This window comes from Medicago sativa, chromosome 7 (genome assembly GCF_051527215.1).
Source record: "Medicago sativa cultivar Bolivia chromosome 7, Bolivia_mono, whole genome shotgun sequence".
In the NCBI taxonomy this organism is placed as follows: domain Eukaryota; kingdom Viridiplantae; phylum Streptophyta; class Magnoliopsida; order Fabales; family Fabaceae; genus Medicago; species Medicago sativa.
In genome coordinates, this window is record NC_140755.1 from 12,611,565 (window position 1) to 12,634,993 (window position 23,429).

At 33.3% G+C, this 23,429-nt stretch overlaps 1 protein-coding gene and 1 pseudogene across 1 annotated transcript; both read left to right on the forward strand.

The window, feature by feature from the left end:
• The first annotated feature begins 1,519 nt into the window (after positions 1–1,519).
• LOC146904342 (uncharacterized) lies at positions 1,520–3,510 on the forward strand (annotated as a pseudogene).
• Positions 3,511–20,217: 16,707 nt separating this feature from the next.
• Positions 20,218–21,448, forward strand: LOC146904343 (expansin-A23-like). Its single transcript, XM_085724687.1, has 2 exons — positions 20,218–20,371; positions 20,721–21,448. Exons 1-2 carry the CDS (start codon positions 20,236–20,238, stop codon positions 21,338–21,340), a joined length of 756 nt encoding a protein of 251 aa, XP_085580813.1. The 5' UTR covers positions 20,218–20,235; the 3' UTR covers positions 21,341–21,448.
• The last annotated feature ends 1,981 nt before the right edge of the window (positions 21,449–23,429 follow it).

Sequence of the window (23,429 nt, forward strand, 5' to 3'; positions counted from 1 at the left end):
GGCAAAGACATTTGCATTCCAGACAGTGGAACTACCCATACTATCCTCAAAAGTAAGAAATATTTCACCAAAATATTTCCTACTAAAGGTGTAATAAACACAATCGCAGGTCCAACAGATTTAATTGAAGGAACAGGTTGTTGAGACAAAATCCTTATTTGATGTTTTAAAGATTACAAACATATTATATTTATTTAATCTTGTTATCTACTAATTCATTTTGTGAGAATTTGTTTCATGAGAACAATCTGAGAACGTTCTGGCAAATACGATGAAAATGAAACAGTACATCAAAAGTGAACAAGTCTGCACAGCAAGAAAGCATGGCAAAATAGCATTTAATAAATGTCTCTTGGGCCTTAGGAAAAGGGTTCGACCCATTTGGATCCAAGAAGCCCATTAAAGAATAAATGCACATGGCTTAAAGCATGACATCACTAAAACAAAGGACAATGACATCATCTGCATTGGGCAACAAGTTATACAGCTCATAACAGCTGGTTATCTCATGCGCAAGCAAGCAACAGTGCTGTAAAAGCCAGGCTATTCATACAGAACATTCTGAGAACGTTCTGGCTATTTTAAAGAAGAAAAGAGAAATCAATTGAGTCTTTGGACAGCTATCAAAAACGTGTCCAACAGCTCTATTTTCTCCCTTGATCACCAAGACACTCCTCACCTATAAATACAAGGGCCTTTGAAGGTTATAAGCAAGAGTTTTGCAAGCTAATATCTCTCTAAGTGAAAATCATCACTACAAACAAAGCTCTTCGCAAACAAAGCAAATTCCAAGCTCTCTCACTATATCACTTGGATCTTCTCTTTTGAATTTGCTATTGTAAAACTCAAACTACGAGTTGAGTATTTTATTTGATCCACAAAAATCTCATTATACAAAGTGTGTTGTATTCTTCTCAAGTCTATTGGGCTTAATAGTTTGAGGTAGAAAATTCCAACCTTTCTTTTGCTAGTGCGCAAAGAATTGTAGAAGCCTGCTGAGGTTGATAATACAGGTGTAACGGACTGATCTGGTGTGATCAAGATCTTATAGTGCTAGTCAGAAGTTTCTGTTAGCAAGAAAACTATAGTGGATAATCTCACACGAGGTGTGGGGACTGGAAGTAGCCGGGTTTGGTGAACCAGGATAACTCTCCTGTGTTATTCTTCTTTCTCTCTCTCTCTCTCTTTATTTAAAGTTACACAACACACACACTTTATCACACTTACATTAATCTCCAGAACATTCTGGTCCAAGATAAAACATTTACTTAAATATTTAACTAAGGTTTAAAATCAGCATATAATAGTGTTTTATCATTCTGTCATCATTCTCCAGAACATTCTAGTCTTTGTTAAAATAAACTTATATTTTAACTTAACATCATTTTTCTCATTCTGCTTATAATCATTCTTTAGAACATTCTGTTTTGATTAAATTGTTATATACTCTAAACTTGTTGAACTAACGTACACCAAGAACATTCTTGAGTATATAAATCCAAACTTAACTTTCAGGAATAATTTTTAAAAGGGTCACAATTCAAACCCCCCCTTTCTTGTGACGTTTATTGCTACTTCAATTGGCATCAGAGCCCGGGCTCTACAAAAACACCTAACAAGTGTTGGAGGAAAAGATTCAGGAAGAAGGCAATGTCAAAAGAAAAGTATATACCAGAAGGTCTATCATGCACAAGACCACCATTCTTCAATGGAAAGAACTATTATTTCTGGAAAGGAAAAATGGAACTATTCCTCAGATCCCAAGATGTGGATATGTGGAAAATAATCACAAATGGGAATCATGTACCCATGACAACTGATGCAACAACAAAGGTGGAAACCATTACACCAGAAGCATCATGGTCAAAAGAAGATAAAGAAAAAATACTCCTAAACTCTAAAGCTCGACTCTTTCTATCATGCGCACTAAGCATGGAAGAAAGTGAAAGAGTTGATGAATGTGATACTGCAAAAAAGGTTTGGGACACTCTAAAAATCCATCATGAAGGAACTAGTCACGTAAAAGAAACAAGAATAGACATTGGTGTAAGAAAATTTGAAATCTTTGAAATGAACGAAGATGAGAACATTGATGAAATGTACTCCAGATTCACATCCATTGTGAATGAATTAAGATCACTTGGAAAAACTTATACCACTCATGATCGGATAAGAAAAATATTAAGATGTCTTCCAAGCACATGGAGACCCATGGTAACTGCAATCACACAAGCTAAAGACTTAAACTCTTTAGCCCTTGAAGATCTCATTGGATCATTAAAGGCTCATGAGACGTTACTTCAAGATGATAAACCATCAAGGAAAGGAAAGATGGTTGCTCTCAAAGCATCTCAAAGCGAACAAGAAGATGCCATTACACAAAGCGAAGGAATCAAAGAATCCAATGAAGAAGAAAACATCCAAGGAGAAGCAGAAGACGAACTAGCTCTCATCACAAAGAAGATTCAAAGAATGATGAGAAGAAGAGATCAGATAAAGAAATACTTTCCTAACAAGAAAGACAACTCAAAAGGAGAAATTGACAAAAGTCAAGTAACCTGCTTCGGATGCAACAAACTAGGGCATTACAAAAATGAATGTCCATTAAACAAGAAGACTCAGAAGAAATCTCCCTACTCAAAATCGATGTTTACATGGGATGATCTTGAAGAACCAAAAGATGAAGACACTGAAGCCAACATGGTTCTAATGGCGAATTCAGAAAACGAAGAGGTAATTCTTTTTGACCAACCTCAAGTATACAAAGAGTTAGAAAATAAATTTGATAGTCTTCTATTTGATTCAAATTTTTTAACAAACAAATGTCACTCTTTACAAAAAGAAATTTCTGATTTAAAGGAAGAAAAAGAAAAGCTTCAAACTTTGAATAATGATCAAAAGAAAAATATTCAAAGTTTACAAGATTCTTATTTTCAAGCAACTGAAAAAATAAAAGCCTTTGGAAAAACCAAACTTCCTGAAAACTCTAGGAATGAAAATATTGTTCTTAAAAGAGAAGTCAAAGAACTTAGAAATGATCTTTCACAGTTTATAAAATCAACAGAAACATTTCAAAAAATTGTAGGTTCACAAATGGCAGAATTTGACAAAACTGGTTTAGGTTTTAATCAAATTTATGAAAAGTGTCTTATACCACAAAAATTAAAATGTTCATTCTGTAAGAAACAAGGACATCATGAATCTATTTGTTTTCATAAAAAGAGAAAACAAGAAATAAAAATAGATCAGACTATCTCAGAACATTCTCAAGAACATTCTTCTTCAGTAAAAAGAAAAGAATGCTCATATTGCAAAAGATTAGGTCATCTAGAAGTAAACTGTTTTCTCAAGATTAAACACCTTGAGATTTGTGAAGCTAACCAAAAAGGACCCACATCTTCATGGGTACCTAAGGAACCACTAACTCAAAATGCAGGGATCCTCACAAGATGCAAGAACAAAGCCATGGTACTTGGACAGTGGCTGTTCTAGACACATGACTGGGGATAAACAATGCTTCATCTCCTTCGTAAAAAAGGAAGGAGGTCTAGTAACCTTTGGAAATAATGACAAAGGACAAATTAAAGGTAAAGGTATAATTGGTAAGAAAGACTCTGCAAAAATTGAGGATGTTCAATATGTTGAAGGTTTAAAACACAATCTATTAAGCATAAGTCAATTATGTGATAGTGGATTTGAAGTTGTTTTTAAACCTAACATATGTATAGTAAAACATACATCCTCAGGTAAGATTTTCTTTACTGCATCTAGAAAGAAAAACCTATATGCTTTATACTTAGATGATATTCCAGCTGAAACCTGTTTTATGACTCTTGAAAAAGATAAATGGATTTGGCACAAAAGAGCTGGACATATAAGTATGAAAACTATTTCAAAAATATCTAAACTGGATCTTGTAAGAGGACTTCCAAAAATTGATTTTGAAAAAGATAGGATATGCGAAGCTTGTACAAGAGGTAAACAAGTTAAAAGCAGTTTTAAAACCAATGATTTTATTTCAACCAAAAGACCTCTTGAACTACTTCACATAGATCTATTTGGTCCTGTTAGAACCGCCAGTTTAAGTGGAAAACAATATGGTTTTGTTATTGTTGATGATTTTTCCAGATATACTTGGGTTCTATTTTTAAAACATAAAGATGAAGCATTTGAAGCATTCAAAACTTTTTGTACATTAGTTCAAAATGAAAAAGAATCCAAAATCATTTCAGTAAGAAGTGATCATGGAGGAGAATTTGAAAATGCATTCTTTAAAGACTTCTTTGATGAAAAAGGAATTTTTCATAACTTCTCATGTGCAAGAACTCCACAACAAAATGGAGTTGTTGAAAGAAAAAATAGAACTCTTCAGGAAATGGCAAGAACAATGCTAAATGAGTCCAACGTAGAAAAATACTTTTGGGCTGAAGCTATAAATACTTCTTGCTATATCATAAACAGGGTTTCAATTAGAAAAATTCTAAACAAAACCCCATATGAACTCTGGAAAAATATAAAACCTAACATTTCATATTTCCACATTTTTGGATGTTATTGTTATATTTTAAATGATAAAGAAAATCTAGGAAAGTTTGATTCAAAATCAGATAAAGGAATATTTTTGGGATATGCAACAAATTCCAAAGGATATAGAATTTATAATTTGAAAAATCAAACCATGGAAATTAGCATGCATGTTATTTTTGATGAGTTCGATGATTTAATAATCAACAAAGAAGATGAAGAAGAAATCTCTCAAAAGGAAGATGATAACATTCAAGAACATTCTCCACAAGTTCTTCCAAGAAGCTGGAGAACCATTGGTGATCACCCTCCTGAACAAATCATTGGAGATACATCTGATGGAATAAGAACAAGACGATCATTCATAAATAATGATGTCAACATGGCAATGATCTCTCACATTGAACCAAAGAACATACAAGAAGCAATATGTGAAGAATCATGGGTAAAAGCCATGGAAGAAGAACTCTCTCAATTTGAGAAAAATGAAGTATGGAACCTTGTTCCTAAACCTCAAAATCAATCCATCATTGGAACAAGATGGGTATTTAGAAATAAACTAAATGAAGAAGGAAAAGTTATCAGAAATAAAGCTAGATTGGTAGCACAAGGGTATAATCAACAAGAAGGTATTGATTACGATGAAACTTTTGCTCCGGTAGCCAGGTTAGAAGCAATTAGAATTCTTCTTGCATATGCATCTCATAAAAATATTAAGTTATTTCAAATGGATGTCAAAAGTGCCTTTTTAAATGGATTTTTAAATGAGGAAGTTTATGTTCATCAACCTCCTGGTTTTGAGAACGCAAATAAACCTAATCATGTGTTTAAACTCACAAAAGCACTATATGGTCTCAAACAAGCTCCTCGAGCTTGGTATGAAAGGTTAAGTACATTCTTAATCAAAAATAATTTTTCTAGAGGAAAAATAGATACAACTCTTTTTAGAAAAGATGACAACACAAATTTTTTAATTGTTCAAATTTATGTTGATGACATTATATTTGGTTCAACAAATGAAAAAATGTGCGATGATTTTTCCAATCTCATGCAAAGTGAATTTGAAATGAGTATGATGGGAGAATTAAGATTCTTTCTTGGCTTACAAATTAAGCAAGAATCAAATGGCATTTTTATTTGTCAAGAAAAATATATAAAAGATCTTCTCAAAAAATATAAAATGAATGAAGCCAAAATAATGGCAACTCCCATGCATCCAACATCTAACCTAGATAAAGATGAAAATGGAAAAACTATTTCTGAAAAAGAATACAGAGGAATGATTGGATCTCTGTTGTACTTAACTGCCAGTAGACCAGATATTGTTTTTGCTGTTGGTTTATGTGCACGTTTTCAAACTTCTCCAAGAGAATCCCATTTAACTGCTGTAAAAAGAATTTTTAGATACCTAGTAGGTACTACTGATCTTGGCCTTTGGTATAGCAAAGGTTCTTGTTTTGATCTTATAGCATACTGTGATGCTGACTATGCTGGAGACAAAATAGAAAGAAAAAGCACAAGTGGAGCATGTCAGTTTCTTGGGAATGCACTTATAAGTTGGTCATGCAGAAAGCAAAACACTATTGCTCTGTCAACTACAGAAGCAGAATATGTGTCAGCAGCCAACTGTTGTTCTCAAGTTCTTTGGATTAAAAATCAACTTGAGGATTTCTCTATAAGGTACACAAATATTCCAGTATTTTGTGACAATACAAGTGCAATAAATTTATCAAAGAATCCCATTCAACATTCAAGATCAAAACATATTGAAATTAAACATCATTTCATTAGAGATCATGTTAATAAAAAGGAACTTGAATTAATTTTTGTTGATACAAAAAATCAATTAGCTGATATCTTTACTAAACCTTTAGTTGAGGATCACTTTAACTTTATTAAAGAAAAATTACATATTATTCAAAATCCTTGCAAAAGGTCCAAATAGGAAGAGTCTTCTCTTCATCAGAATGTTCTAAAAACATTCTTGAAAGAAACACCCTCCAAGACAGACTTGTGGGACACGTCTCAACCATGTCCTTTCAAAATAGTTTCTTCTATTTAACCTAGTCTCTAGGTAGAAAAGAAATTACCAATATCAAGAAAAATTACAACTCATTAATGCTCTTGTTCCCTCTCTCATCATTAAACCACTAAAAGTCACTTCTCACCTTTTTCCCTCTCCCAAAACCGGTTTCTACTTTCTCTCTCTAAAACTTCCCACTCTCTTCTTTCTCTGAACCGTCTCATCTTCTTCTCTCAAACCACCACCGTACACTACTTCCTTCACCTCACATGGCACGAACCAAAGGTGCCGGAAGCACTAACCCTGACAACTCATCTCCGCTTTCACCATCTCCAACTCGTTCTCCTTCTCCACCGTCTCCTCCGACGAAACCACCGTCATCCCCCACATCACCACGTTTTGATTTAACTCCACCACCAACCAACGAAACTACTCCATTCGAAACTCCACCACAATCTCCGCTCAAAAACACTGTTGAACAAACCATGCAAGATGGTTATCTCACCACCGAAACCACACCAGAAAAAACTCCATCGAAGAATGATGAAGAACTTCCTTTCATCCCTGACCCAGAATCTTTCCATCCACTTGCGATGGTTGTGTATGTTGAACCACAACCAACATTTGTCAACCTCAATCTCAACCCACCAACAGAAGCGGTTGAAGAACAACAAACCGCTCCTCAGGAACCTCCAAACCTGAACAAAATAGCTCCTCATCTCAGGAACGCCACCAAAAGGAAAATGCCTCCAAAGAAGGCTAAATCTGCTCCTAATCCAAGACCTAGAAAATCTCTAAGGCTTCGCTCTGCAGTTGGAACAAGGAAAACCAACAGTGTGGACACAACTGTCCATGAAATCTCTGATTCAGATGAAGAAACTGAACCACCTACCCCTTTGGTTGAGAAAACTCCTTCTCCTCTTAAGCCTAAACCTAAGAGTAGCAAAAAGGTCTCAAAACCTTCTGTCAAGGCTTCAGTACCAAAACCAAAGCCTAAACCAACTGTGAAGGACAAAGGAAAACAGAAGCAAACTGTTGAACCAGATCGTTCTCCAGAAGGTTCTTCAGAAAGCTCTTCAGATGAAGATGCCAAACTGTCTTCAGATTATTCTCCAGAATGTTCTCCAAAGCGCAAAACTGCCTCAAAACCAAAGAACATTAAAATCTCTCAAGGAAAGAAGGTACCCCTGTTTGATCCAACATTGAAAAAAGATTTCAAGAAGAAATGGGAAAACAGGTCTATTGGAATTGGAAGGTATTATGACTTTGTCAAACTTGAAAAAGACAAAGTTGATCTTAAGGAATATGTGGATGAGCAAGGCTGGACCAAATTTCTTCAACTTCGTGAGAGACACTACCCAAAGCTTATTCAAGCTTTCTACTTCATGGCAGAAGCATACCCTGAGGAAAGCCTGATAGTGTCTAGGATCAAGGATGTTGAGATTCGTCTCACTCCACAGGTAATCTCTGATATTCTTGGTATCTCTAATACTGGTCGTACTGTTTTTGGTGATGATTGGTTTGAAAAACTCGAAGTAGATTCTGAGAATGTTCTCAAACTCCTTTTCAAACCAAATGTCACTGAGTTTGTTTCTTCGAACCTTCTGCCTAAACCAAAAATGTTCCATGGTATAAGTCAACACTGTGTCTTACCTAGAAATGGCAATTTTCAAAATGTAAGTCCAAATGATCTTTTAGTCATGTATCATCTCTACATGAAAGAAAAATTGAGTCTGCCTCATATCATAATTCATAATATGATCAATGTCATTCAATCTCGAAACAAAAAGTCATGTCTGCCATATGGAATGGCTCTCACTAAAATCTTCATCAAAAATCATGTTCCTTTTGAGGGTGAACAATCTCTATTTGAGTATTCTCAATTCACCCCAAAGAATCTGAGTCACATGAAGCAGGAACCTGATGTTGAGCCTCAAACTGACCTCAAAAGAAAGAGGGAAGATGAATCTGCTCTGCAAAATCCTGTTCCAGAAAATGCCTCTGATGAACATTGCATCCCTCCAGAACGTTCTCCAGAACGTTCTCCTGTGATGGAGGAGGATCAGGAATTGCTTGCTAATTTTGGCAACAATGCGTCCTTCTCGAATGTCAAGGCTTCTGAGATCCTTCAAAGCCTCACAGAAAAACCCCCGGTCACAAAATCATCAAACTTGTTTATCTCTCCACAAAAGCATGAATATTCTGCTTTATTCCAACCTGACTCGGTGGACAAACTCTTTGCTCCACAAGGTTTTGATACATCTGTCCAGATGGATTCCTTCAAATCTCTTCAAACCAATCTCACTTTTCCTTCAAGGTTTACTGAGTCTCCTTCTATGGCACAAAGGATTGTTGAGAACAATGAAAGGCCAACTAAAAGGTCTAAAGTTGAGAAAGATTGCAGCAAGACACGCAATGATCTAACTAGGGTTATTGAAGGGAATAATGCTATTTTACATTATCTGTCTTGGCTAACTTATGAAGCTACTCTGTCAAGGAAATGGAAGAACACCATGAGTGACAAGAATGAGGTACCTAAACCTGAACAGAATCCCTTTCCTGTTCCCATGTATCCCATGTTTATGCCTACCATCTCTTCATCATCTGATGCTTCCTCACCAACCATTCCACCTGCTGCTACTGCTCCTGTTGCTGCTGCCCCTTTTCATGATGACAAAGGGGGAGATGATTTAGGGGAGTTAGGGGAATACCAATTAGGAGGACCAGGAAAACAGCTAGGATCTAGGGAAGAATAGATTGCTTCTTATGCTGTTTTATTATGTTATTTTGATGTTTTAAAAACTCTGTTTTTATTTCTCTATTTATGCGTTTAAATATGTCTGAACAAGGATCAAAACTGCTGCTAGTATATGCGCAGGTGAACATTGCATTTTGGTGAATCTCTAATGTTTTGATATGAATCCTTGTATTGATCTTTATGATCTTTTTATCTAAATGAATATGTTGGTTATGTTATATATTCTCATGTCTGCATATGAATCTTGAAATGCATGAATTGAGGGGGAGTTCTTTGATAAAATTATCAAACTCAATTGCCATAAACAAATTCTGGAAATACTCTCAAAATGGCACAAAATTTTAGTTGCTAAAGTTGAGGGGGAGTTTTTAACAAATTTTCAAAAAACTCAAATCAAAATCAAAATAAATTATAAATGTTTGTCATCATCAAAAAGGGGGAGATTGTTGAGACAAAATCCTTATTTGATGTTTTAAAGATTACAAACATATTATATTTATTTAATCTTGTTATCTACTAATTCATTTTGTGAGAATTTGTTTCATGAGAACAATCTGAGAACGTTCTGGCAAATACGATGAAAATGAAACAGTACATCAAAAGTGAACAAGTCTGCACAGCAAGAAAGCATGGCAAAATAGCATTTAATAAATGTCTCTTGGGCCTTAGGAAAAGGGTTCGACCCATTTGGATCCAAGAAGCCCATTAAAGAATAAATGCACATGGCTTAAAGCATGACATCACTAAAACAAAGGACAATGACATCATCTGCATTGGGCAACAAGTTATACAGCTCATAACAGCTGGTTATCTCATGCGCAAGCAAGCAACAGTGCTGTAAAAGCCAGGCTATTCATACAGAACATTCTGAGAACGTTCTGGCTATTTTAAAGAAGAAAAGAGAAATCAATTGAGTCTTTGGACAGCTATCAAAAACGTGTCCAACAACTCTATTTTCTCCCTTGATCACCAAGACACTCCTCACCTATAAATACAAGGGCCTTTGAAGGTTATAAGCAAGAGTTTTGCAAGCTAATATCTCTCTAAGTGAAAATCATCACTACAAACAAAGCTCTTCGCAAACAAAGCAAATTCCAAGCTCTCTCACTATATCACTTGGATCTTCTCTTTTGAATTTGCTATTGTAAAACTCAAACTACGAGTTGAGTATTTTATTTGATCCACAAAAATCTCATTATACAAAGTGTGTTGTATTCTTCTCAAGTCTATTGGGCTTAATAGTTTGAGGTAGAAAATTCCAACCTTTCTTTTGCTAGTGCGCAAAGAATTGTAGAAGCCTGCTGAGGTTGATAATACAGGTGTAACGGACTGATCTGGTGTGATCAAGATCTTATAGTGCTAGTCAGAAGTTTCTGTTAGCAAGAAAACTATAGTGGATAATCTCACACGAGGTGTGGGGACTGGAAGTAGCCGGGTTTGGTGAACCAGGATAACTCTCCTGTGTTATTCTTCTTTCTCTCTCTCTCTCTTTATTTAAAGTTACACAACACACACACTTTATCACACTTACATTAATCTCCAGAACATTCTGGTCCAAGATAAAACATTTACTTAAATATTTAACTAAGGTTTAAAATCAGCATATAATAGTGTTTTATCATTCTGTCATCATTCTCCAGAACATTCTAGTCTTTGTTAAAATAAACTTATATTTTAACTTAACATCATTTTTCTCATTCTGCTTATAATCATTCTTTAGAACATTCTGTTTTGATTAAATTGTTATATACTCTAAACTTGTTGAACTAACGTACACCAAGAACATTCTTGAGTATATAAATCCAAACTTAACTTTCAGGAATAATTTTTAAAAGGGTCACAATTCAAACCCCCCCTTTCTTGTGACGTTTATTGCTACTTCACAGGTAATGCTATGTTCATGTTACCAAATGGGACAAAGTTTGTCATTAATAATGCTCTATACTCTCCAAAATCAAAGAGAAATTTGTTGAGTTTTAATGACATATATAGTCAAGGATATGATACTGAAACTACAACCGAAGGTAATATGAAATACATTAATATTACTACTAATATTTTGGGAAAGAAGAAAATTTTAGAAAAACTACCAAAATTGCCTTCTGGACTACATTATACATATATACATGAAATTGAATGTAATTTAGTATTAAAAGAAGATCCTAAAACTATGACTTTATGGCATGACCGCTTAGGTCACCCTGGTTCAACAATGATGCGTAAAATAGTTGAAAGTACTCATGGTCATTCATTGAAAGGTTTAAAGCTTACAAAAGAAGATAGACCATGTGAAGCTTGTTCTCTTGGAAAATTAATAACAAAACATTTGCCAGACAAGATTCAGACAGAATCACCTGCATTTCTTGAAAAAATCCAAGGAGATATATGTGGACCCATCCATCCATCGTCGGGACCATTCAGGTAGTTTATGGTATTAATTGATGCATCTAGTAGATGGTCACATGTCTATTTACTGTCAAGTCGTGATATGGCATTTGCAAAATTTCTTGCACACATAATTATATTAAGGGCACAATTTCCTGATTATATTATAAAGAAAATTAGACTTGACAATGCCGGTGAATTTTCATCTGAATCATTTAATAATTATTGCATGTCAATTGGAATTACTGTTGAGCATCCTGTTCCTCATGTACATACACAAAATAGTTTAGCTGAGTCATTAATCAAACGTCGTCAATATATTGCTAGACCTTTAATAATGAGAACTAAGCAACCAGTTACAGTTTGGGGTCATGCAATTTTACATGCTACAGAACTCATACGTCTAAGGCCAAGTGTTGATCATAAACATACCCCTTATCAACTTGCTATTGGTAAGGAACCAAATATCTCTCATTTAAGAATTTTTGGTTGTGCAGTATATGTACCAATAGCTCCACCACAAAGGACAAAAATGGGTCCTCAAAGAAGGTTAGGAATATATGTGGGGTATGAATCACCATCAATTATTAGATATCTTGAACCTTTAACAGGTGATTTTTTTAAGGCAAGATTTGCAGATTGTCATTTTGATGAAACAAAATTTCCAACACTAGGGGGAGAAAATAAACCATTGGAAAATGAAATATCATGGCATGTACCACATTTATTACATTTGGACCCATATAATAAATCATGGGAAGAAAATGTAAAGAAAATAGTACACTTACAAGATTTAGCAAATCAACTGCCAGATTCATTTACTGATTTGAAAAAGGTGACAAAGTCACATGTACCAGCTGTAAATGTCCCAGCTTGGATTGAGATTTCGAAACTAAATGATGTAGCAAGTACATCTAAGGCACGCTTAAAGCGTGGCCGACCTATAGGTTCCAATGACAAAAATCCACGAAAAAGAAAAGGAACATAAAAGGTGAATATGATCGAAAGTGATCTTGAAAAGACACTAGATAGCGATAAATCTGAAAATGAAAAGTGTGATCTCGAAAAAGCACAAGATGATGATAATGAGATCATTGATAATGAAACTGAAAATAAGAATGATCTTGAGGTTTCAATTAATTATTTTAATACGGGAAATTTGTGGAGCAGAAAAGACATAAATATTGATGAAATATTTTCATTCTCCATTGCATGTGAAATTACAAATGAAAATAATGATCCCGAACCTAGAACTGTTAATGAATGTCAAAATAGACATGATTGGAAAAACTGAAAAGATGCAATAGATACTGAATTAAATTCTCTTAAAAATCGAAAAGTATTTGGGTCTATTGTGGCTATACCTGAAGGTATGAAACCTGTTGGGTATAAGTGGGTTTTTGTAAGAAAAAGAAATGAGAAAAATGAAACTGTAAGATACAAGGCCCGTCTTGTTGCACAAGGTTTTTCTCAACGACCAAATATTGATTATGAGGTAACATATTCTCCTGTTATGGATACCATTACTTTTCGTTATTTAATTGGTTTGTCAGTATTTAATAATCTTGATATGTATCTTATGGATGTTGTTACTGCTTATTTATATGGCTCACTTGATAATGACATATACATGAAAATACCGGAAGGACTTAAGATGCTTGATACATCAAAACCTAGATAAATGTATGCAATTAAGTTGCAAAGATCATTATATGGATTAAAACAATCCGGGCGCATGTGGTACAATAGGCTAAGTGAATATTTGCTTAAAGAGGGTTATGAGAATAATCCAATTTGCCCTTGTGTTTTTATAAGAAAAACAATATCCGGTTTTGTAATAATTGTTGTTTATGTTGATGATTTAAATATCATTGGAACTACTAAAGAAATTAAAGAAGCAAGAGAGTACTTAAAGAAAGAATTTGACATGAAAGATCTGGGGAAAACTAGGTTTTGCCTTGGTTTACAAATTGAGTATACTAAAAATGGTATATTTGTACATCAATCAAATTATACAGAAAGAGTGTTAAAAAGGTTTAACATGGACAAGGCACACCCTTTGAGTACTCCAATGATGGGAAGAACATTTAACATTGAAAAGGATCCTTTTAGACCTAAGGAAGATAATGAACAGGATTTTGGCTTTGAAGTACCATATCTAAGTGACATTGGAGCACTCATGTACCTTGCTAACTGTACAAGACCTGATATAGCTTTTGCAGTGAATTTACTGGCGAGACTTAGCTCATGTCCTACAAAGCGACATTGGAAAGGAATAAAACATATATTTCGATATATTCGAGGTACATCTGATCTTGGTTTGTTTTATTCTAACAATACAAAACCAATTTTGCTTGGTTATGAAGATGCATGATATTTGTCGGATCCACATAATGCTAAATCACAAACTGGATATGTATTCACATATGGTGACACTGCAATATCATGGAGATCTCAAAAGCAAACGCTTGTAGCAACTTCTTCAAATCATGCTGAAGTAATAGCCCTTCATGAAGCAAGTAAAGAGTGTAGATGGTTACGTTCGGTTTTGCAACATATCCAAGGAGCGTCTGGTTTAACAGTTGATAAGAGTCCAACAATCTTGTATGAAGACAATGCTGCATATGTTACTCAAATGAAAGAAGGTTACATCAAAAGTGATAGAACCAAACATATCCCTCCTAAATTCTTCTCATTCACACAAGAACTTGAAAGAAATAAAGAAGTGGATATTCAATATATTCGTTCGAGTGATAATGTGGCAGACATCTTCACAAAGGCTCTTCCTACATCAGTTTTCAAGAAGCACATACAAAGTATTGGAATGCGTCAGCTTTGAGATCTTTAAAGAAGAATAATATGTGTTTGGTTAAGGGGGAGCATAATGTTGTACTCTTTTTCCCTTATTAAGGTTTTTATCCCAATGGGTTTTTCCTAATAAGGTTTTTAACGAGGCAACATATGTTTCAATCAAATTATCCTCAACAAGACTTCAATGGAGCACCGTGATAGATATTTCAAAGGGGGAGTGTTATAATAAATTATATAGACATAATTATTATAGTTGAAATATAAACATAATTATTATAGTTGAAATATCTATCCAAATTGTCAACTTACAATAATAAGTGCTAATTACCTATACCTAATTAAATGTCAAATTAGAATAGTAAAACAAATAATTTCACACATGTAATAGTGGTAAATTTAGTAGTATAAATACCACACTTTGGTTCATGTAAAATTACAATATTTTTGAGAAATCAAAATATATTATCCTACTTCTTTCTCTTGATTTACTTAGTTTATAAAGTAGTAATTTATATCATCTTATTAGTTCACTAATACCATAAAATAAGTATTTAAAAATCTAAAATTTTTAACATATTCTATATATGTGAACTTTATTGAAATGTTTGTGCGACAAGCATGTATTATTTAAGTGAACTTACTTTGTGATCCTTATATATGTATGTTTTTGTGATTTGAGAATTTTATAAAACCCGTACATAATTTATATAAGGAAATGTAATATTGAGAAACTTTTCAATATGATTGAATACTTTAAGGTTAAACTGTTGAGCATTCCTTCCAATTATGATACTTGATTGAAGAAAATTGATAGGTATAATTTGTTGGCCAAAGTTGAACCCATGACTGGTAAATAATGTTGAATTTTTGTGAAATTGTATTACTGTGTAGTAATCCTCTTATGCCCATGCATGTTATCATAAATTATTTAAAGTCTGTTTGATAGTGTGGTCATGAGAATGAATTTATTATAAGTATCTTAGTTGTTTATACTTTGTTATTTGCCCCGATGAAATTTGATTTATTCATGAGAGTAGTCTAGCCATGGTTCTCTTATATAATATGTATTGATGTTGTTAAGTTTATTCTATTGTGAAATATTATGCTTATACTATTAGAAGTTAATTGAGGAGTATTTGTCCATAAATTTATGAAGGAAAAAAAAACTGTATGGTAGAGTGAGAGATATTTGAGAGTTACCATAAAATATTATATGGTATATTATAGATTATCCATAGTATTGGAATGATACAATGATGTTTTATTAAAAATTTGCTTATATAGAAATGCATAGTTACAGGTATTTGTTTTCTCCACGATAAGAGTGTTGTCACTTGAAATTCATTGAATTTGATATGATTAATAAATCCACACATTGTATTATATTAATCCAATGTGGGGGTTTGTTGCTTGAAAGAATTTTAAGTAGACTTGTATAATAACTCTATCTTTTGATTTAATTTTTCCTTTATGGAGATGTTGTCGCTTGAAATTTATCAAAGTAGACTTGATAAACCATATTGGGGAAGTTGATTTAACAATACATGTATTATTTAGAGAGGATGAGCCATTGTATTCAATTAATACAATGATGATAATTGTTTATGACTCCGATGAGAATAAATTTAAAAGTATATTTATCTTATTGATAAATAAGTTGTCACTTAGTAGCCATCTAAGTAGACTTGAACAAACTTATTGTGAAAACCGAGTTTATTTGTATAGACTTGATGAAATATGAAGTTAATTGACTTAGAGACGTCTTAGTCAATATTTTTTATTTTAGAGGATCCGGATACAAAAACCCTAGGAAGAAAATTAAGGGAAATAGGACTATGCCACTCGAAAACAACAAGTGATGGGAACCCAACCTTTATGATTGGAGATCCCATGAAAAAGGTTCAATGGGAAAAACAAGTCACTTGTTAGTTATGTTAGCACTAAATTGTTTTGTCCCTTTTCCTATAGTGTACAATGAAATGAGAAGTGCTACTTAAATTAAAATTAAAGGGTTAAGCTTTTAATGATTACCATAAGCCTTTAGGGTGGTGTATGGTTGTAGCATACAATAGATGGAATCACCTATATGAGTGTCAAGTGGGGCCGCTTGCATGAGACCGTGGCGGGTCTCTAGAGCACTCATGAAAACCAGACACGCGTACGGCCTAAATGCGCAACACAGCGATTACACGAGAATTGTGGGGGTGTATTGTGATTATGAGACCTCTAGCATACATCAAGTGTATTGGGTTCCATAGCTTGCTAAACCAATTCATTGTGTGTTAAGCCTCGTTAGTCTAGGACAGGTTCCATAGCTTGCTACACCGTTCCGATGCATTACACTCAAAGGTGGGTGACTCAGGCTATATATTTTCTTAATTTAAAACTTTTGAAATATGTGGGGGATTGTTGTATATTTGCAATTATTTCAAAAGTTATTATTATTATTTTTATAATTATTATTATTATTTTGATGATTAGCTTTGTTCAAAAAATTATTATGATTAGCTATTAAAGAGAAGGAAAGAAACGTGATTGTATTGTTGATTTTTTACTCCTACTTTATCTCAAGGTAAGTTACCATGTTGTTCACAATTTCTCCAATTTAAATTAAATTTGTTTTCATAGTCAAAATTATTTGTTACCTATTTACTTGCTACTGAGATATTACTAAGACCATCCACAATGGTGGGTGCTTAACCTATTTAGCACCACATTAAATAGACACCCCCATTGTGGAGTAAAATATATGGGTGCCTATGGAGAAGGGTGGCTATGGAAGCATCCTCTCTCTCTTCGTTTTTCGCGGGTCCTATTTAATAAATCTTAATAAATTAAATAAATTTTGTTGAAATGTAATGATATAGAATTATTTGTGGGACCTATTTAATAATTTCTTTTGAGGTGCTGGGTTGGAGAAAATTGATGTTTATTAAGCATTACCGTAAAATTAATGATACGGACCCAGATAACCCATTTAAGCACCCAATTTTGGGTGCTCTGTTGTGGATGGTCTAAGAGTCTTCCATCTTTTTAGCAACTACTGGTCAATCTCCCTTACGTAATTAATAGCATCCACTTTCATTTAATTGGAACAAAAATTAAACGTGCTTAAAATCTCTCTTAGTATAGTATTGTATTCTATAAGTACAAAATCTTCATTACGTGAAAACACAAAGTTACAAACCATTTTCTTCAAAGCTACTTCTTTCAGTGTTACAAAAATACTAAGAGCCTGAGTCATTGAGTCTGTGTATTTTTCTCGTGTCTTGATAGCCTCGGTACGCTTATTATCGAGAAGAACCTGTTGTACTCTGGGGGAGTTGCGCAATTCTGCGGATAATTCCTTAGTTCAGTGACATGGTCACGCCTCAGGTTTATTTCACAGTTTGTTATTTAGCAGGTTAATCATTTTTCGGTCATCCGATTCTACACTCCTTTCCTTGATGTGCCCTCTTTGTCTTGGAATGACAATCTACTCGTGCTTAAGTCTACCCCACACTTCCTCCTTCTATTAGTCTTGGGTGCAAAATCCCTAGAAAAACTCTAGGTCTCACCACGAGTGATCCTGTTACCGGAGATGAGATAATGGACACTGCTTGTAAGCAACTCTTCCTAATTACACCTTTCTTTCTTCGCACCCATTTAAACAACGAGCAAATAGTCACTTTAGTCCCTGACTTTGCACCTCGCTGTCACATAGGTCCCTGACTCAGGATTAAATACAAACAAGTCCCTGACTCTACACTTCCGTTATCACTTTAGTCCCTGCCGTTAAAAAAATCTGTTAAGTGATGATGTGGCACGCTGACAAGGAGTATGACGTGTCACAGGGACTAAAGTGAAAGTAAAAAATGGTCACTTTGGTCCCTGAATCGAAAATCAATATCCTCAATTTACTGTTAGATCCCTGACTGTGTATACTTACTGTCAGTTAGGTCCCTGAATCGAAAATCAATATCCTCAACTTACTGTTAGGTCATTGACTGTGTATATTTACCGTCAGTTAGGTCCCTGACAGTAAGCACGAAATTTCACTAAGATCCTTGGCAAGTTGTTAGTTTAACATGCTACTTACTGACAACACTAAGGTATCTATGCTAAATACTAAAATATTATTATAACACTTATAAAAATGATTCCATAGTTTAATAAAAAATGTTTCCATAACATAACTATTAAGTCATTAATGACAACCGTAGAGTAATCAAAAGATTGCACCATATTTGGGCATTTATGTTTGATATTTCTATGAATGATATGCTAAAAAACAAAAACACAATCTCTGTGTATATTTTTATTAGACTATGAAAACAAATCATAAAACTATTTCTGATATATACAGATACCTTAGTGTTGTCAGTAAGTAGCATGTTAAACTAACAACTTGCTAAGGATCTTAATGAAATTTCGTGTTTACTGTCAGGGACCTAACTGACAGTAAGTATACACAGTCAAGGACCTAACATAAAGTTGAGGATATTGATTTTCGATTCAGAGACCTAACTGACAATAAGTATACTCAGTCAGGGATTTAACAGTAAATTGAGGATATTGATTTTTGATTCAGGGACCAAAGTGACCATTTTTTACTTTCACTTTAGTCCCTGTGACACGTCATACTCCTTGTCAGCGTGCCACATCATCACTTAACAGATTTTTTTAACGGCAGGGACTAAAGTGATAACGGAAGTGTAGAGTCAGGGACTTGTTTGTATTTAATCCTGAGTCAGGGACCTATGTGATAGCGAGGGGCAGAGTCAGAGACTAAAGTGACTATTTGCTCTTTAAACAACCATATAGCTGGTGTGTGTTCTACGCCAATTTCGGTCTCTTCCATACGCGACTCTGCTCCCTTTTGCACCTTATGATTTAAACCATCTCCACTTTTAATGACATTATGATCTAGAACACAAACGTTAAGGAATGGGGTACCAAAACGTTTTGTTAACTCTAGACTGCTGGACTGCATGGATATGCTTTTGAATACCTGTAGGTGTATTCATGACCTTTTGTGGCGGGGACAATAATCTCGTGGCTGGGATTTAATTAGTTTTGATATATCTCATTGACATATTAAATTATTTCTAATCAACGTCAAATTTTATATACATGATTTTTGTTATAATATCTTTCAACTCAACGGTCGACTATATAATACGGTTATCCAGTAAAGAATTATCTGAGATGTCATGTATTATATTTGACATTTTGTCTTGTACCAAAAAAAAAATTTACATTTTGTCAAAAAAAAAAATGTATTAAATTTGACATGGTATCAATTGATCATGTCTTTACATATATAAAAGGAAACACACAATACATCCTTTGTACCGCCCTTCAAAAATAAATACAGTCTTTCTACCAAAACGAAAACAATTAATGCATTCAAAATTTATTATGGTATTAATTTAAACAAATACAATCAAAGGTCCGGTTAGTTAGATCCGTTATTTTTATTTTTTCAAAAGGAAATACGTTAATTATTTTTTTTATTATAAAATTATACCCGTTAGGTCATTCAAAATTGTATCAAACAAATGTGGAAGCACAAAATTAATCATTAAGAGATGTCAATATTTCATTTAATTTTCACTTAATTATAAATAATTTCGTTGACTTTTTATATTTCTTTTGATTTCCTTTATGGTTCACTACCACGTCTTTAAATACCACCCATTGTTCACCACTCCAGCATAAAATTAAATCCCTTTCCGTGTCTTTTATCTTAGTCATGGCTATGTCTAACACTTTGGTTCCTTTGGCCTTTTTCATGATGCTCCTCGTAAAGGGCATGGCTGGCATTGACCCAAATTGGTACGATGCTCATGCAACCTTCTACGGTGATGCAGCGGGTGGTGAAACCATGCGTAAGTTATAGGGTGGTGAATTTTTTTTTTGAATATCAATTGTTAAATTAAGACAAGTTGTTGATAAAATTTAATAGTATATTTAAATTTAAATATACTATCAATTGTTAAAAAAAAAATTCATAGTATATTTATTAGTAAATACATGGTTGTCTAAATTTCATCTAAACTAAACATTGAGAACAATAGCATGCATGGCTGCTACTTTTGTTGGTAACATTGATCTCATGCACAATTATAAAAAAAAATCTTTTTTTTTGGAAAATCTTGTTTAATTGTTTGATATATTTTTTTGTTGAGGTTGTTTCATTATACTTTTTATATAAATTATATATGGTATATTATGCAGAGGGAGCTTGTGGTTATGGTGATCTCTTCAAACAAGGGTATGGGCTTGCAACTACGGCGTTAAGCACTGCTCTATTCAATAATGGATTTACTTGTGGTGCATGTTTTCAGATAACTTGTGTCGACGACCCACAATGGTGCATAAAGGGTGCAAGCCCTATCACGATAACCGCAACAAATTTTTGTCCTCCAGATTACAGCAAGACCACTGACATTTGGTGCAACCCTCCGCAAAAACACTTTGATTTGAGTTATAAAATGTTCACCTCTATTGCTTACGAAAAAGCAGGTATTGTCCCCGTTAAATATCGACGTGTTCCATGCATTAAAACTGGGGGTGTTAGGTTTGAAATCAAAGGAAACCCTAATTTTTTGCTTGTTTTGGTGTTCAATGTTGCCAATGCTGGAGATGTTTCTCGTGTTAGTATCAAGGGGTCTAATACTGGATGGGTTCCTATGTCACGCAATTGGGGGCAAAATTGGAATATTGGAAGGAATTTGGTAGGACAAACCTTATCATTCCAAGTTACTACAAGTGACGGAAAAACTTTAGAGTTAGATTCAGTTGCTCCTTCAAATTGGCAATTTGGGCAGACCTTTGAGGGCAATGGAAATTTTTAGATGCATATAATTTAGTTGAGAAATATATTTAGTCATTACGAGTATCAATGTATGTGTAATTTCATGCATTTTGATTAATAAGAGTCTTTGCTTTCTCTAGTTCAAAAATTGGTTTATGGTACAACCTTATTTACATATGATACGTATGTTGAACAAATTTTTCTTCTAATTTGTTTTATGATGTTAGTTGTTTCGCCATTAAAAAAATAGAATGTTATATTAGATGTTTTTTTTTACAAAATAAAAAGCTTTATTGAAGTGATAAAATCAAGATAGGATAATCAAAATAGAAGATAAGATCCGTTAACATCAATAAATTCAAGATAGTACAATCAAAATAGTAGATAAGATCCGTTAACATCAAATATCAAAAATATATTTTATATTTGATGTCAATGGATCTTATTTTCGATATGAAATAATAAGTTCAACCAAGACCGGATGTCTAAACTTTTATTTTATACGGAAGGAAATATATTACAAAATTAAACAAGGCCAAATAGCCCCCTCTTACATTGATAGATGTCTAACAATTAAAAACGATTTAAAAAGAAATTATAAAATTTCATAGAATAGAATAATTTTATTTTAGTAATATAAAAATCTATTTGAAATTTTAAAATACATTGTTATAGGCCAAATCGCAATTAATGTTATAATGATTCAATTGTTTATATCGCTGAGCATTTCACACTAAGAATATCAGCTATGAAAATCAACTTTAAAAATACTCCATCCGTTTCAAAATACATGTCCAATTTTTGCAATGTGCACTATTCACTTGACTTACTTTGACCATACTTTTTAACTAATGTATAAATACAAATATTAGCATGTAAGATGTTGTTTGATTTGTCTCGACAAATATTTTCAAAATATTAAATTTTTCTAATTTTTTACTTTAGATAATTAAAGATATTAACGGTCAAAATTGTGCATTGGCATATGTGAAGTGGTTGACTTGGACATGTATTTTGAAACGGAGCGAGTAGTATTTTTGATGCCACTTTACTACAATCAAATTGAATCATTATTTCACCTGAATATTAAATTTGTTACTCTTTTTTTAGTCAAACTTTTAGTCAATTGAACATGAAAACTTATTAAATTCGTTACTGTTATCAATTATTATAAATAATAATAAACAATAAGGTATCTCTGTCAAAAAAAAAAAAAAACAATAAGGTATCAATTATTATAAATATCAAATTCGCTAACATCATATGACCAAAAATATGAACTGTAATTAGAATTTCTTAGAATTAACAAAAATGGAAAAGTGAAAAGAAGATTAAGCAACACATTATTTTTTGAGTAAAATGATTAAGAAAAGACTTGTTATGAAAAAAAGATTAAGCTTTCATTGAGAAATTTTGTTTATTAATCAAGAAGTCTATGCTTGCTCTTATACAGATCTTTTCTTATATAGTTATATATGATTTAAATACTTTATACATGAAAACATGTATGAAACAACATTAGATATTGATCTAATGGAACTCATATTTAAGTCAACCTAAATTGAATTAAAAATATTTTTAGTCAAAATCACGGGCAGGAGACAAAGTTACAATTGAAATAACATCTTTGGAACATGAGTATTTGCAAGACAAAAAACCATCCTCATATTATTAACTTAGCAATATCATGTCTTCAATTGATTCCAAACAATATGTATCATGTCTCAAATGTCATATAATTTGTCCAGACGGACTGGATAATACAAAAAGAACATGAGTGCTGAAAGTGAAATCCAATGAGGCATTCAATGAAACATGTAATAGGAGAAGTAATTAAAGCTAAAACCATAAACAAAAGGTGATTAATAAAAACTAATGCATGGAAGAAAAAGGAAACGACTCACTCTAGATCATGATTCGAGCCACTGCAGGCAATTGACACCCAACCATCACCGCGAGCAAGGCCGCCACAATTAGAGCCGCAAAAGGGAATACTGTATAAATCCATAAACCTTTTTCGGCAGCTTCAACCAGTACTCAAATTGATTTCAACAATTGTAACGACCCGATTTTAGGATTTTATTTATTTAACTATTTTATTTGTTTGGTGTGTTATATTTGTTGGTTAA

What these genes read in the sequence shown, in the direction of transcription:
- LOC146904343 (XM_085724687.1), top strand. Translation starts at nt 20,236, where the DNA reads ATGGCTATGTCTAACACTTTGGTTCCTTTGGCCTTTTTCATGATGCTC. An exon ending in AGCGGGTGGTGAAACCATGC is followed by an intron (nt 20,372 to 20,720) that starts GTAAGTTATAGG and finishes TATATTATGCAG; the next exon opens with AGGGAGCTTGTGGTTATGGT.